The sequence below is a fragment of the Lactuca serriola genome, chromosome 2 (assembly GCF_051521515.1).
Source record: "Lactuca serriola cultivar US96UC23 chromosome 2, Lser_US96UC23_V15, whole genome shotgun sequence".
Lineage (NCBI taxonomy): Eukaryota > Viridiplantae > Streptophyta > Magnoliopsida > Asterales > Asteraceae > Lactuca > Lactuca serriola.
The window spans coordinates 42,394,288-42,410,384 of NC_136409.1; the positions used below are offsets into that span (position 1 = coordinate 42,394,288).

The 16,097-nt window shown below is 44.0% G+C and overlaps 1 protein-coding gene across 1 annotated transcript; it reads right to left on the reverse strand.

Annotated features, from left to right (window-relative positions):
* Positions 1–351: 351 nt before the first annotated feature.
* Positions 352–15,085, reverse strand: LOC145089194 (uncharacterized). Its single transcript, XM_079027666.1, has 8 exons — positions 14,836–15,085; positions 14,667–14,784; positions 14,563–14,621; positions 12,081–12,795; positions 11,577–11,968; positions 11,032–11,383; positions 10,195–10,970; positions 352–419 (listed from the first exon to the last, which is right to left on the reverse strand). Exons 1-8 carry the CDS (start codon positions 15,083–15,085, stop codon positions 352–354), a joined length of 2,730 nt encoding a protein of 909 aa, XP_078883792.1.
* Positions 15,086–16,097: the final 1,012 nt, after the last annotated feature.

Genomic DNA, 16,097 nt, shown 5'->3' on the forward strand with positions numbered 1-16,097 from the left:
TATATATATATATATATATATATATATATATATATATATATATATATATATATATATATATATATATATATATATATATACTAGGTGTAAGACCCGTGTGTTACACGGGTTTCTTGAAATAAATAATATAAAATTTTGAACATCAACGAATTATTAAAATAATACAACACATATAAGTGAAGAGTTTATTGAATAAGTATGTAATTGAAACCAAAATACAAAAAAAAAAAAAAATCATTAATGAAATATTCTAAATAATTTTTTAAAATCATAAATTTCCAAATACTTCTTTGAATACAACATTAGATGTCTTATTGGTAGAGTTTCCTTCGTTGTTTAAAATTAATATTTTCAATCCGTCTCTGCTTTTAACTCTAGACAATACAACACACAACTGTCCATGAGTAAACACTGGTTGTCTAAAAAACAAACCAACATTTGATAGCGACTGTCCTTGACTTTTGTTTATTGTCATCGCAAAGCATACAACAAGTGGGAATTGTCTTCACTAAAATGTGAAAGGAATCTTTTTATCCGACGGGATCAGTGACATTCTTGGAATAAACGTACGTTTTCTTATATTACTTCCAGAAATTATCTCTGCTTCTATAACACGCTTACCCAATGCTATAACTCGCAACCTTGTTGTAACGACCCGTCTCCGGTATAATGATTCCATAGTATTTATTTAGAAGGTTGCAAGAGGGACTCGGCGAGTTCATAGCCTGACTCGCCGAGTAGGGACGGGATTTCGAGCACGTGTTAGTCGGCGAATCGGCGAATCCATATTCGGGACTCGGCGAGTCTGCCTGCCTGGAAGAAACCCTAAATCCCCGGGTTGCTCACTATTTAAACCACCTTATAGCCCCCAATCTCGCCTCCTTCACCCTCAGAGAGCTGTGAGAAAACCCTAATCCTTCCTTGAGTGATCTAAGTGTCCTTGTGTGAAATTTTGAAGGCTTGAAGAAGAAGAAGAAGAAGATAGGAGCAAGGAGAAGAGGTGTAGAGCAAGGATCCAAGGGCAAATCAGAGTTCTTTGAGGTATCCTTCGGATTTCCTCCCCTTTTATGCTTTAAACCCCCATTAGAACTCTTCTAGATCTAGTTTGATGCTTTTCTCAAGCCTTATGATTGTATGGATGCCCTAATAGGTCGAGATATCCTTAGATCTATTCATTTAGGAGTTGTAGAGCCCGGATCTATTTCCTTTTTGATGATACTTTGCATGAAAACCCTAGATCTAGCCTTTATTATGGTTTTTGAGCTATTTTATCTTCATGGATGCATATGGGCACGTAAAGATAGAATCTTTACGTGCTAATCGAGTTAAGGGAGTCCAGATCTATAAGTTTTATACACTGGATTCAAGCGGAATCGAGTTTTGAGTTGTTGCATGCAAGCGACTCGGCGAGTCGGGAGAACGACTCGGCGAATCGAGTCGCGAGTCCCCGATTTTTCCCTTTTGAGTGATGCCGAGTGGGACCAGTGAGTGGTAGAGTGGACTCAGCGAGTTTGAGGTCAGACTCAGTAATGGAGGGACTCGGCGAGTTGTTCATACAACTCGGCGAGTCCAAGGCAATCTTCTTAGCCCGAAGAACAACTCGTCGAGTTGTTCATACGACTCGGCGAGTCGGATGCAAATTGCCTGAAGTTTTAGATTCGAAAGGGAACTCGTCGAGTTGATGCCATACTCGACGAGTAGCAGTGAGTAGGGTTGAGAAGTGAGAATAGGGACTCGGCGGGTTGGCGGCCCAACTCGGCGAGTCAGGTCAACTGTGGGTTGACTTTGATCAGGAGAGTTGACTTTGACCAAGGGTAAAAGAGTCATTTTACCCCAGTGCAGTGATTAGCATTTGATTGAGTGTGTTATGGATTTGTAGCCGGGGAGATACCGGAGCAGCAGCAGTTAGCTTCCAGAGCCATACACACAGCAGCCAGTTCACGAGGTGAGTTTCCTTCCAGTAGGAACAGGGTCTAAGGCCACAATGCCGGCCCGTTCAGTTAGCAGTAGTTTCAGGACTCCGGTCCAATACAGTAGTTAGTATGTTTGACGCCTCCGTGGCTTAGACAGGATGTATGTGTTTATGCTAGTTGACATGTTATGCTATGCTATGTTCAGTCAGTTAGCTTCAGACTCCGGTCCGATTTAGGGGACAAGGTCCCAGTCAGTTAGCTTCGGACTTCGGTCCGATGGAGGGGACAAGGTCCCAGACAGTCAGCTTCGGACTTCGGTCCGATGGAGGGGACAAGGTCCCAGTCAGTCAGCTTCGGACTTCGGTCCGATGGAGGGGACAAGGTCCCAGTCAGTTAGCTTCGGACTTCGGTCCGATGGAGGGGACAAGGTCCCAGTCAGTCAGCTTCGGACTTCGGTCCGATGGAGGGGGCAAGGCCCCAGTATGTGCTTTATATGTTATTGCATGGTATGTGGTAGTTTGGGGGAGCTCACTAAGCTTCGTGCTTACAGTTTCAGTTTTGGTTTCAGGTACTTCCGCAAGCAAAGGGAAGAGCTCGGGATGATGGCATCGCACACACCACAGCTTCAGTTTTTATCCTGGGAGTTGATTCAGTTTCTTGATTATGATATGTTTCAGTTATGATACAGTTTTCCTCACAATATTTTATTATGGTTGAGAAACATAGTGTGTGGTTTTATGATATGATACTCAGATTTATGGTTTTTGGTTATATTGAAAAATGAAATTTTTGGGTCGTATTTTTGGGTCGTTTCAAGTTGGTATCAGAGCCTTGGTTTGAGGGATTCGGATACACTTCTGGGTGTATCTGAACTCAAACTAAGGGGAAGATAAAAAGATTTTTTAAAAAAGAAAATGTTTTCTAAAGAATTTTGAAAGCACTTAGAAAGAAAGAAATTTAAAAAAAAAAACAAGATAAGGGTGTGGTGCATGCGATCAGCCGAGCTCAAGTAAGTACTCCCAAATTACCCATACAAGTTATTTGTTCAGTTTCAGTTTCAGTAGAACATCATGCTAGTATAGGACTAAGGATCTAGGAGGATGCCTTATGTGCCTGCTTTATGTGTTACAACTTTATGTGTATTGCATGCTAGTATTGAGTAGACAGCAATAGGATAGTCTGTTTAGGTTATGCCTGATAGTATGAGCTTAGCATTGTATGCTAGTACAGTTTCCTCGTTATGGGGATAGGATTGCTTGAGTAGTTCTTGTGTTCGAATGCTGCTTGCTTTGTGCTTTGTGGGACTCTGAGTGATGGGAGTTAGCCATTAGGTGAACACGTCACACCACATGTGATCAGGGTTGAATAATCTCAGAGTGTTGGAATTGGCCCTATTGCGCAGCTCTTGTCTGAGTCCAACCGTTATAGGGACGAGTCTTTTACTTGAAGGATTATCCGAGCCTCGTCACATGTGATGGTGTTCAGGTGGTGGCTAATTAGCATTATAAGGAGGCCTTCAGCAGCTGAGGACTGGTTGAGTGGAGTCAGAGATTTCCCTAGGGCAAGCCTAGGATGAGAGTAGCAGAGATCAGTAGTAGTAGAAGTGACTTGGTGGAGTCAAGGCAGTTCTTGAGGAAAGTACGGATAGATGTGGAAGGTAGTATGGGCCCGTACTACTGAAAGCAGAGGATCCGTACTCGAATCAAGGAAGGCCGAGACAAGACCAGGAAGCTAGTTGTAGTATCAATGATCCCTCGAGATATTTCAGTTTTCTGATGTCGTTGTGATGTGTTTCAGCATGGTGGTTTTGCGTTCGAGACCAGCAGCCGGCAGTGGAGGTGCCGGGGAGGGATCAGGTTCAGGCTCGGGGGACGAGCGTATGGATGAGCAGACCCGAGAGTTTCTTTCTTTAGAGATTACTCGTATCATTATAGAGTAGACTCCTGTGATCTTCGGTTCGATCAAGGAGGGTATCCTAGAGCTAATGGATGAGAGATTGGGCACCTTCCGTGCCGAGGTGGCGGCCATGATGGGGTCGCGCACCCTTACATTCAGGGAGTTCAGGGCATGTGGAGCTCCGGACTATCATGGGGCGCGGGACCCCATAGCGAGTACTAGATGGTTGGCGGATGTGGCCAACGCTTTCCGCACTAGCAGGTGTCCCGAGGGGGACAAGGCCAGATTGGCGTCCTGTCTTCTAAAGGACAGGGCACGAGATTGGTGGGAGGAGGTCAGACATACCATTGGAGATGATGCAGCATTGGATGCCATGACCTGGGCTGACTTCTCTACCAGGTTCAGGATGGAGTTTGCACCGGTTATTGAGGTGCAGCAGTTAGCTAGAGAGTTTCAGGACCTCACCCAGACTACAGAGACAGTGGCGGAGATCACCGCCAAGTTCAGGGAGAGGGCTCTTCTCATTCCTCAGTATGCAGCCGATGAGGATATGAAGAAGGCCCGTTATCATGAGATGTTGCGGAGCGATATCCGCCAGTTTGTGAGCCGGTCCAGCTGTAAAACGCTGGATGGCATGATTGCTAGGGCTCGGGAGAGGGAGATTGATCTCGAGATGGAGAAGAAGAGGAAACCAGAGGCGGTTTCGGGTACAGGCAGTTCGGGCAAAAAGCCCAAGGTTTCCGATCACTGGTCCAGGAGTCAGCCGAGCCACGGTCGATGTGGAAGGTGTGGGAAGATGCACGATGGGGTGTGGAAGGCAGGGAGTTCCGGCTGCTACAAGTGCGGTCGGATTGGGCATTTGAGCAGGGATTGTACGGCCCCTGCTACTGCCGTTGCAGCATCAGATCTGATTTGCTTTCAGTGCAATCAGAGGGGACATAAAAAGTCCCAGTGCCCGAGCTTAGCTGCAGCAAGGAAGGTGGCTGCACCTGCTCCTGCTACTTTAAGGATTACAGATGGCCGGCAGGGCCGAGCCGAGGCGCCAGTGGCGAAGAGCAGGGCGTTTCAGATGACAGCAGAGGAGGCGCGAGTGACTCCTGATGTGGTGACGGGTATGTCTCTTCCCTTCATCTTTATTTTACTGATTGATTGTTGCTTATGATTATATGTTTTGTATAGGGTCGTTCTTTGTGAACGGCATTTCTGCTATGGTATTATTCGATTCGGGGGCTACCCGATCATTCGTATCACTTGTGCTTAGCAAGAGATTTAGTAGAGCTCCGGGGGAGCTGGATTGTCCATTAGAGGTTGAGATAGCAGATGACAGGACCGTGAGGGTCGACAGAGTATATAGAGAGTGTTCACTTCAGTTGTTTGATGAGCAGTTTTCAGTGGATCTGGTTCCTATTCCCTTGCAAGGGAATAAGGTTACAGTAGGCATGGATTGGCTGAGCCCCAATGGGGCGGTGATTGATTGTGAGCAGCAGTTAGTGAGGGTTCGCACTCCCAGTGGGGGAGAGTTAGTGATTCAGGGCGAGAGGCCACAACGTGGACCGACCTTTTGTTCCGCCGCGAGAGTGAGACGTTATTTCCAGCAGGGTTGCGCTGGGTATATAGCTTACGTAGTAGATGCTCGGGAGAAGGGTAAGGTAGCAGTAGATGATGTTCCGGTAGTGCGAGACTACCCGGATGTATTTCCCGAGGATTTACCGGGAATACCTCCTGAGAGGCAGGTTGAGTTTAGGATCGATCTAATCCCTGGTGCGGCTCTGATAGCCAAGGCACCGTATCGCCTGGCTCCCCCTGAGATGCAGGAGTTGTCTACGCAGCTGCAAGAGCTTCTAGACAAAGGTTTCATTCGGCCGAGTAGTTCGCCTTAGGGAGCGCCGATCCTGTTTGTGAGGAAGAAGGATGGATCGCATCGTATGTGTATAGATTACCGGGAGTTGAATAAGGTAACGGTGAAGAACCGTTACCCACTTCCGAGGATAGATGATTTGTTTGATCAGCTTCAGGGAGCGTCTTGGTTCTCCAAGATCGATCTACGCTCCGGTTACCATCAGATGCGGGTTAGAGATGAGGATGTGCAGAAGACTGCTTTCAGGACCAGGTATGGTCATTATGAGTTTGTGGTGATGCCATTTGGGCTCACTAATGCTCCAGTCGCGTTCATGGATCTCATGAATCGCGTGTGCAGGCCGATGCTGGATCGGTCAGTGATAGTATTCATAGATGATATCTTGGTGTATTCCAAGACGCAGGAGCAGCACGAGGAGCACTTGCGGGAGGTGCTGTAGGTTTTGAGGAGGGAGAGACTTTTCGCAAAGTTCTCCAAGTGTGAGTTCTGGTTGCGCGAGGTGCAGTTCCTTGGTCACCTCGTCAACCAGAAGGGTATTTTGGTAGATCTGGCCAAGATAGAGGTCGTGATGCAGTGGGAGGTCCCGAAGTCTCCATCTGAGATTCGGAGCTTCCTAGGGTTGGCAGGATATTACCGGAGATTCATTCAGGATTTCTCCAAGATAGCAGTGTCGCTCACCCGACTGACCAAGAAGTCGGTGGTATTTCGTTGGGGGCCTGAGCAGCAGGCAGCGTTCGAGACCCTCAGACAGAGATTGTGCGAGGCTCCGATCCTTACCTTGCCAGAGGGAGTAGAGGACTTCGTAGTCTACTGTGATGCCTCGATCATAGGTATGGGAGCAGTGTTGATGCAACGAGGCCATGTGATAGCCTACGCCTTGAGACAGTTGAAGCCTCACGAGGCTAATTATCCTACCCATGATTTAGAGCTGGGGGCGGTTGTGTTTGCCCTCAAGATTTGGAGACATTATCTTTATGGGGTCCATTGTACTATCTACACGGATCACAAGAGTTTGAGGTACCTTATGGATCAGCGGAGTCTGAACATGAGGCAGAGGAGATGGTTGGATGTGCTGAAGGATTATGACTGTGAGATCCTTTACCATCCAGGGAAGGCCAACGTGGTGGCCGACGCCCTAAGCCGCAAAGTGTCGGCAGCCCCTATCAGAGATCTGTGTTTGAGGATGACAGTAATCACTCCATTGTTGGAGCGGATCAAGGAGGCTCAGGTTGAGGGCCTCAAGGAGGAGATCACCATGGATTTTGTTACCAAGCTTCCCAGGACCGCACGAGGAGTAGATTCGATATGGGTAGTAGTGGATCGGTTGACGAAGAGTGCTCATTTTATCCCGATCCAGGAGAGTATATCGGCAGAAAAGTTAGCCGATATCTATGTGCGTGAGATTGTGGCACGTCATGGAGTGCCGGTATCGGTGGTGTCAGATCGAGATGTCCGTTTTACATCCAGATTCTGGAAGCGATTTCATGACGAGATGGGTACTCGTCTCCATTTCAGCACCGCTTTCCACCCTCAGACGGACGGGCAGAGCGAGAGGACGATACAGACTCTCGAGGACATGCTCAGGGCATGTGTTCTAGATTTCGGTGGCAGTTGGGATACTTATCTTCCGTTAGCGGAATTTTCGTATAACAACAGTTATCATGCAAGCATTGATCGACCTCCCTTTGAGATGCTTTATGGGAGGAAGTGTAGGACCCCGATTTGTTGGGGCGAGGTCGGTCAGCGAGTCATCGGGTGCACAGAGGTGGTGCTCAAGACGACCGAGTTGATCCAGCAGGTCCGTAGTAGACTGTAGACTGCGCAGAGTCGGCAGAAGAGCTACGCCGACAGGAGGCGTTCAGACTTGGAGTTCCGGGTGGGTGATATGGTCCTTCTGAAGGTCTCACCTTGGAAGGGTGTCATCAGGTTCCGGAAGAGGGGCAAGTTGGGTCCCAGGTTTATTGGTCCTTTCAGGGTTTTGGCCCGGGTGGGTCGGGTTGCTTATCGGTTGGATCTTCCTGAGGAGCTTAGTCAGATCCACAACACTTTCCATGTGTCTCAGTTGAGGAAGTGTTTGGTGGATGAGTCAGCAGTCGTTCCCCTAGAGGATATTCAGGTTGATAGCAGCCTGAATTATATTGAGAGGCCGGTCGCGATTCTAGACTGGAAGACAAAGACCTTGAGGAACAAGGAAATTCAGTTAGTGAAGGTGCAGTGGCAGCACCGGAAGGGGTCTGAGTGGACGTGGGAGGCTGAGGAGGAGATGAGAGAGCACTACCCAGAGATATTTGCAGATTCAGCCGTAGCAGACTTCGAGGACGAAGTCTGAGATAAGTGGGGGAGAATTGTAACGACCCGTCTCCGGTATGATGATTCCATAGTATTTATTTAGAAGGTTGCAAGAGGGACTCGACGAGTTCATAGCCTGACTCGCCGAGTAGGGACGGGATTTCGAGCACGTGTTAGTCGGCGACTCGGCGAGTCCATATTCGGGACTTGGCGAGTCTTCCTGCCTGGAAGAAACCCTAAATCCCCGGGTTGCTCACTATTTAAACCACCTTATAGCCCCCAATCTCGCCTCCTTCACCCTCAGAGAGCTGTGAGAAAACCCTAATCCATCCTTGAGTGATCTAAGTGTCCTTGTGTGAAATTTTGAAGGCTTGAAGAAGAAGAAGAAGATAGGAGCAAGGAGAAGAGGTGTAGAGCAAGGATCCAAGGGCAAATCAGAGTTCTTTGAGGTATCCTTCGGATTTCCTCCCCTTTTATGCTTTAAACCCCCATTAGAACTCTTCTAGATCTAGTTTGATGCTTTTCTCAAGCCTTATGATTGTATGGATGCCCTAATAGGTCGAGATATCCTTAGATCTATTCATTTAGGAGTTGTAGAGCCCGGATCTATTTCCTTTTTGATGATACTTTGCATGAAAACCCTAGATCTAGCCTTTATTATGGTTTTTGAGCTATTTTATCTTCATGGATGCATATGGGCACGTAAAGATAGAATCTTTACGTGCTAATCGAGTTAAGGGAGTCCAGATCTATAAGTTTTATACACTAGATTCAAGCGGAATCGAGTTTTGAGTTGTTGCATGCAAGCGACTCGGCGAGTCGGGAGAACGACTCGGCGAGTCGGGAGAACGACTCGGCGAGTCGAGTCGCGAGTCCCCGATTTTTCCCTTTTGAGTGATGCCGAGTGGGACCAGTGAGTGGTAGAGTGGACTCAGCGAGTTTGAGGTCAGACTCAATAATGGATGGACTCGGCGAGTTGTTCATACAACTCGGCGAGTCCAAGGCAATCTTCTTAGCCCGAAGAACAACTCGTCGAGTTGTTCATACGACTCGGCGAGTCGGATGCAGATTGCCTGAAGTTTTAGATTCGAAAGGGAACTCGTCGAGTTGATGCCATACTCGACGAGTAGCAGTGAGTAGGGTTGAGAAGTGAGAATAGGGACTCGGCGGGTTGGCGGCCCAACTCGGCGAGTCAGGTCAACTGTGGGTTAACTTTGATCAGGAGAGTTGACTTTGACCAAGGGTAAAAGAGTCATTTTACCCCAGTGCAGTGATTAGCATTTGATTGAGTGTGTTATGGATTTGTAGCCGGGGAGATACCGGAGCAGCAGCAGTTAGCTTCCAGAGCCATACACACAGCAGCCAGTTCACGAGGTGAGTTTCCTTCCAGTAGGAACAGGGTCTAAGGCCACAATGCCGGCCCGTTCAGTTAGCAGTAGTTTCAGGACTCCGGTCCAATACAGTAGTTAGTATGTTTGACGCCTCCGTGGCTTAGACAGGATGTATGTGTTTATGCTAGTTGACATGTTATGCTATGCTATGTTCAGTCAGTTAGCTTCGGACTCCGGTCCGATTTAGGGGACAAGGTCCCAGTCAGTTAGCTTCGGACTTCGGTCCGATGGAGGGGACAAGGTCCCAGACAGTCAGCTTCGGACTTCAGTCCGATGGAGGGGACAAGGTCCCAGTCAGTCAGCTTCAGACTTCGGTCCGATGGAGGGGACAAGGTCCCAGTCAGTCAGCTTCGGACTTCAGTCCGATGGAGGGGACAAGGTCCCAGTCAGTCAGCTTCGGACTTCGGTCCGATGGAGGGGGCAAGGCCCCAGTATGTGCTTTATATGTTATTGCATGGTATGTGGTAGTTTGGGGGAGCTCACTAAGCTTCGTGCTTACAGTTTCAGTTTTGGTTTCATGTACTTCCGCAAGCAAAGGGAAGAGCTCGGGATGATGGCATCGCACACACCACAGCTTCAGTTTTTATCCTGGGAGTTGATTCAGTTTCTTGATTATGATATGTTTAAGTTATGATACAGTTTTCCTCACAGTATTTTATTATGGTTGAGAAACATAGTGTGTGGTTTTATGATAGGATACTCAGATTTATGGTTTTTGGTTATATTGAAAAATGAAATTTTTGGGTCGTTTCACTTGTTCCATTACACAAACCATATTTATGGTCAATATTCCTCAATAACATAACTGGAACACCGACTTTTAGTACCAATTTATGAATTGGCATACCTGAAGGTCTAAGGCCATTTAGAACATCAGGAGAGTATAAAGATTCATCAAAATCATCGTGTACAAACTCCGATTGACAAAGACTGTCTGAACTTAAGTATACTTTTTCATCTCCCGGATATAATTTTAACAAACAATTGTTTATTTCTTGAAGAACTTCGTTTTTCGGTGCAAGGATTGTTCTTTCTCGAAAAAAAAACATCGGATTATTGGCATTTTCAACAATAAAAGGATAGATAAATGTAATTAATGAGCCAATAGGATCCGATGAATCTGTAATGAGAATATCATCTGGTATATCAACAATTGATTCATCGTCGTTTAAGCCACCAACCTTTCCTTCACCTATATTCAAAATCCAGTTTGCAAATGTGGCTCTTTCTACAATATTAGATGTTTGAAGACTTAACCTCATGTTTTTTGTTAATCTTAAGACCTTGCAATTTGACCAAATATAGGAGAAACTTATTGAAGCATTGACGATGTCTTGTCTACTTCCATTAGGAACAACAAGTAGAATTTCTCTGAAATCACCTCCAAAAACAATTGCATTTCCTCCAAATGGCAATTTTGAGTTGCTACGAAGACGACAACCCAATATATCCTTCAAAGATCTATCCAAAGCTTCAAAGGCATGCTTATGAATCATGGGTGCCTCGTCCCATATAATCAATGATGTTTTTTTTAACAATTCAGCAACATCACTTTCCGGCGTTATAGAACAAAACGAATCCTCGGTAAGATTTAAAGGGATTATAAATCGAGAGTGCGTTGCCCTACCTCATGTCAATAATAAGGAAGCAATACCACTTAAAGCAACATTTAACATGATTTCACCCTCCGATCTTAAAGAAGCGGATAATGTTTTCCAGAGAAATATTTCCCTGTACCTCCGTAACCGTAAAATAAAAAGACACCTCCTTTTTTTTAACATTTGTGATAATATCATCGAAAACACCTCTTTGTTCTTCTGTTAATGAACCAAGTAGCTGATAAAACTCTTGCAATAGAGTCGTCCTGTCAAAATCTAGCTCCTTAGTAATCAATCGATTATTTGAAGAAGATGTAAACTCATGATCAGGGTAGGGCATTCCATCAAAATCTTTGAGGGTTGAATTGTTCTGGAGTAAAAAAATTTCAATCTCATAAAGTGTCAAGTTCTTAAATTGATCCTCATCAAGCGATAAACCTGTAGAAATTTGCAAGTTAATTTTTATAGATATATAACTATATAAAATTAAAACTTAATGATAATAATAAGGTTAATAAGTTTTAGTTAAATATATAAAAATATATAATAAATTTTATTCAATAAATATAATATATTATGTAAGAATTATTAAGTAAAAAATTAATTTAAATAATGAAAAATAACATATTACCTGGTGCCTTTAATCTTAGTTGTTGATTGTAGAGAATTTCATCTGATAAGTATTGCCAAGTTTTTTCCCAGACAAAGTACGGTCTCGACAAACTATTAGACTTCAGCATAGTTGCAAATAAATAACGCAAATAATATCTAGAACCTGAAAGACTTGCTTCCTCAATTGCATCAATATATTCCCTATCATCTTCCAAAAGTCCAAGAGCATAACACGCCTCTCTAAAAGTAGCACACACATGTCCATTAACCGTACGAATGTCTACAAAACATTTCGGACCTTTGACTTTATTTAAAAGGATTCTCAAAAAAATATGCTTCGCCAACATTAGGAGAGACAATGTGAATTCGACCGATAGAAAATCCTTTTTCTCTTGGCTTCCAACAACGTTCCTTCAATTTCCAAATAAACTTGGTAGGAAATTCAACATAAGAAAGCTTGCGTGCTTCCTTATTATGTTTATTACACTCCATCCAAGCTAAGAACATCGAAGAAGAAACACACTGTTTATTGAGGACATCTTCAATATCATCGTCAGCACCGTATACAACATTTTGTTGTCCAGGAAGATGAAAAGGAAGCCTCACAACATAAGGAGTCCTGAAATGAACATCAAATTTGAATATACACCACGAAGCTTCACATGCAGACAAATATCTACAATCGTAGTAGTTTTTTATTTCGTCAACTACATCATCTTTATCATCTGCGTTGTTGCTTGGTACAACCGCAACAGTAGCCCTATCAGGGCCCTTGTTAATATATTTGAACAAATATTTGATGGAACCACCCTGATTGCACCAATCAACATTAATGTGAGCTTGGTATCTTTTCAAAAGCAGTTTGTGATATGGAACCACACTTCTATTGTCTAAATTAACACCAGACTTTTCAACAAAAGATCCATCATTACGTCTCCTATATATTGGATAACCATTTTCATCAACCGAAGTATGCTCTGTGAATGTCTTTGGGGAGTTTTTTGAACACTTGTTATCAATCATGCATGGGAATTTAGGATTATCACCACCACAAGGACCATGCATTATGAACTCGCTGACAAGTGCATACAATTCTGGATCGTCGTCTTTGTTTGGAATTTCAGCAGAAATAACGCGATCGATATGTTCAATGGTTGGGAGCTTGTAATCAGAGTGCATAAATAGACATATATGAGCATGAGGTAGGCCGTGCTTTTGAAACTCCACCGTATAAACAACTGAAAATTTATTTACATAGAGACGTATTATAAGATTTTGAAAAATAAAAAAACATATTAACAAAATATATAAAAACACTTTAACAATGCATTATTAATATAAATTACCTGTGTAACACCCATAAAATTGAAGCCAATTTAAAACTTTTTAATACATTTAAGAACCGTTAAGTTATTATAGTTTGGTTTCAAAATAGTTTAAACATTAGAGTATCCCCAAAATCAAATCATAAAATCCATGAAAATGAGGATATGTACGATCACGCCTTTGCCTTCCTACGGTCATCTACTACACCTGAAACAATAATCAATAAATGTAAGCTCGAAGGCTTAGTGAGTTACCCCCAAAATACCGATACACATACAGTCCAATAATACATGAACAAATAACATATCATAACAACTGAACAGCATGCAATGAGTCCACAACTTTATAAGCTGGATTACCCCCTGGACCCTCAGTACGAGTCTGGAATGCCTATCGGGCCCTCAGCTCGTATCTGGAATGCCATCGAGCCCTCAGTACGAGTTTGGAATGCCTACCGGGCCCTCAACTCGTATCTGGAATGCTCCCGAGTCCTCGGTATGAGTCTGGAATGCCTACCGGGCCCCCAGCTCATATCTGGAATACTCTAGGGTTTGTTGGCTACCGCACGGAGCAATATAACCTCAACCCATCCCACATAACATGTCGACATGTAATAGATAAATACACATACAGGAAATCAGACAATATCACAGGTAGTCCTACAGACCTACCAAACTAGCATATCAACTGGCATACATCACTAACATGCAATACTAACTCATGATCAACATCTAACACTGCTAGGATAATACATCCAATTAATAATTGGGTTACAAGCCCAAGGTCAAATCATGGGCCAAAGCACAACATATGGCCTAATTTTCCAAATTGGGCCCAGACCACTACACGGTCTTTCCTTAACGCCCATCCAATTATTCCAATCCAATTCCCATGGCCCATTATAACATAATCATAAAGGTCCAATTATGGCTCATTTATGGCCCAATTTTCCAAATTGGGCCTAAGTCCTCACATGGGCCTTATCCTAAAGCCCATCTAATTACTTTGGTCCATTAACTTGTTCTTGGATGGCCCACTAATAGTCGAATCGCAAAAGCCCGATAGGAAGTCCCAATTCAAGGCCCGAGTGAGATTAGGGCTTTCACATGAAATGATGATTACGGTTAAGTGTTTCTTACTTAAACCATTAAGAACTTAATCCATTAAGTCCATTATTGCCTTAAGCTAGTTGCAAATGATTATTAATTATTATTTTAGTTTATTAAATAATTCCCGCGTGAGTGTTCCAATGATTCTCAAAATTAGGATTTTATTGGCATTAGGGTTTTCCAAACCCTACTTAGGGTTTCCATCCCAAATACTAGCCCATTAATTAATTTGTTGGACTTTTAGGTTATTTAGGGCTTTATTGGGCCTATTAAGCCCACTAGAATGTCATTAAGCCTATTAGAGTTTTATTGGGTCAATTAGAGTCCATTAGACTCATTAGGGTTTTCACTAAGCCCATTTGGTTTCATTGGGCCCATTAGGGTTTCAAGCATCCCCAATCGAGTCAACTCACAAGGCAAGCACACCGCCACTCGACACGGCGGCCGGTGGCGGCAGCCACCACCTTAAAGTGGTGGAATTTCCTTTCATTATTCCATTTTACAATTTACAAAGAAGATACTAACAATAAAGTGTACACACACTACACTAAGCAAAGTAAACACACACACAGCCACCTAATGGTGGCCGGCGGTGGTGCATGGCGGCTTTTACGATTTTTGGCCAATCACTAAGCATCCAACTTCAAAACACACTGATCCAGGGATTTACTCACATAGCCACCACCTCACGGTGGCCTATGGTGACGGAAAACGGTTTCAAGGCAGCAACCACCATGGTCGGCGGCCATGGTGGGTTTTCTTCTTGATCTCCAGGTAGCCTATCACGCCCACCTAACAACATCATCATCAACAGCTTCGCACTCTAGATTGAACAGCCCCCACCTGGTGGCGTGCAGCGGAAGGGAACAGCTGCTGGGGCCATGGTGGCGCGAGATAGCGGGAAACAACGGCTTTCCACGATGGTAGCGACTCCACAACGACTTCCACTGGCAGAAGGTAGCGATGATGGTTGGAGTAGCACCGGCGACGAGCGTCGCACGCCAGGAGATGATGATGACGAAGTATGAGGAAGATGAAAGGGCGGCGGCGATGTAACTGCTCGGGGAACGATGTCGGCAATCCACAAAGTCATCCTTCGACGGCCTAGCTTTCTTTCCGGTGTAGACGGGTTGGCACCGACGTCATGAGTGGTGGTGGCGGCGTCCGAGAGCAACGAAGGGGGCTGACGGCTGGAGAAGTCTCCTCCCGTTTTGGGTTAGGGTTAGGCAATGGTGCCTTATATACTCCCGTCCATTTCCAAATTGTTTGCCATAATGGCATTTCCAGCCCCTCCGTCTCCTTCTTTCTTCAAACTAAGTACATAAGTTACCCTTTCAACCCCATCCATGGAATTCCTTTACAAAAGAAGTCCCTTATTTTACTAAGTAACCCCTGCCTTCATTAATACTTACTAATTAATTTCGGATTTTACACTTTTAACCCCCAATCTCTTAAAATGTGACAACTAGCTCTACAAGACCATCATTTGATAAATAATTATTTATTTTAGGGCTTCCATTCGTTCATTAATTTATTTATTTATCTAATAAATAAACAGGGTGTTACAACTTGCTTCGACCGAACCCAATAATGAATTTTTCTTTAAGTCTTTAATCAATGAATCTAGCTTCATTTTGAACAACCTAGATAGGATATCCAGTCTATCTTCGGGTTTGAGGTTTGTGTCAGCAATAAACCTTTGAATCTCTGGCCACTTTGGATTGCATGTTACAGTTATGAAATAATTTGGGTAGCCAAACCACTTACAAAGTGACATGGCATCTAAATAGTTTTACATAATGTAGCGTGCACTGCCAGTATTAGAAGAAGACAATATCACACGCTGTCCAATATTCGAAATATCTGTATTTCCATTGTTTTTCACGCTGCATAAAGTTTCATAGGACTCACATCGAAGAACTTTTTGTTGGTTTCGTATGTAATACAACCTCCCACTTTCAATCATTGTATAAGCATCAACCAGAAATTGTTGAAAAAACCTTCTTGAATTCAGAATTAATGAGAAAATATTAACTCTGTCTTGAATCCTATAAGAAAATAATTCTCTCATTGTACAGTTACATCGTTTGTTATTCGTTGAACAC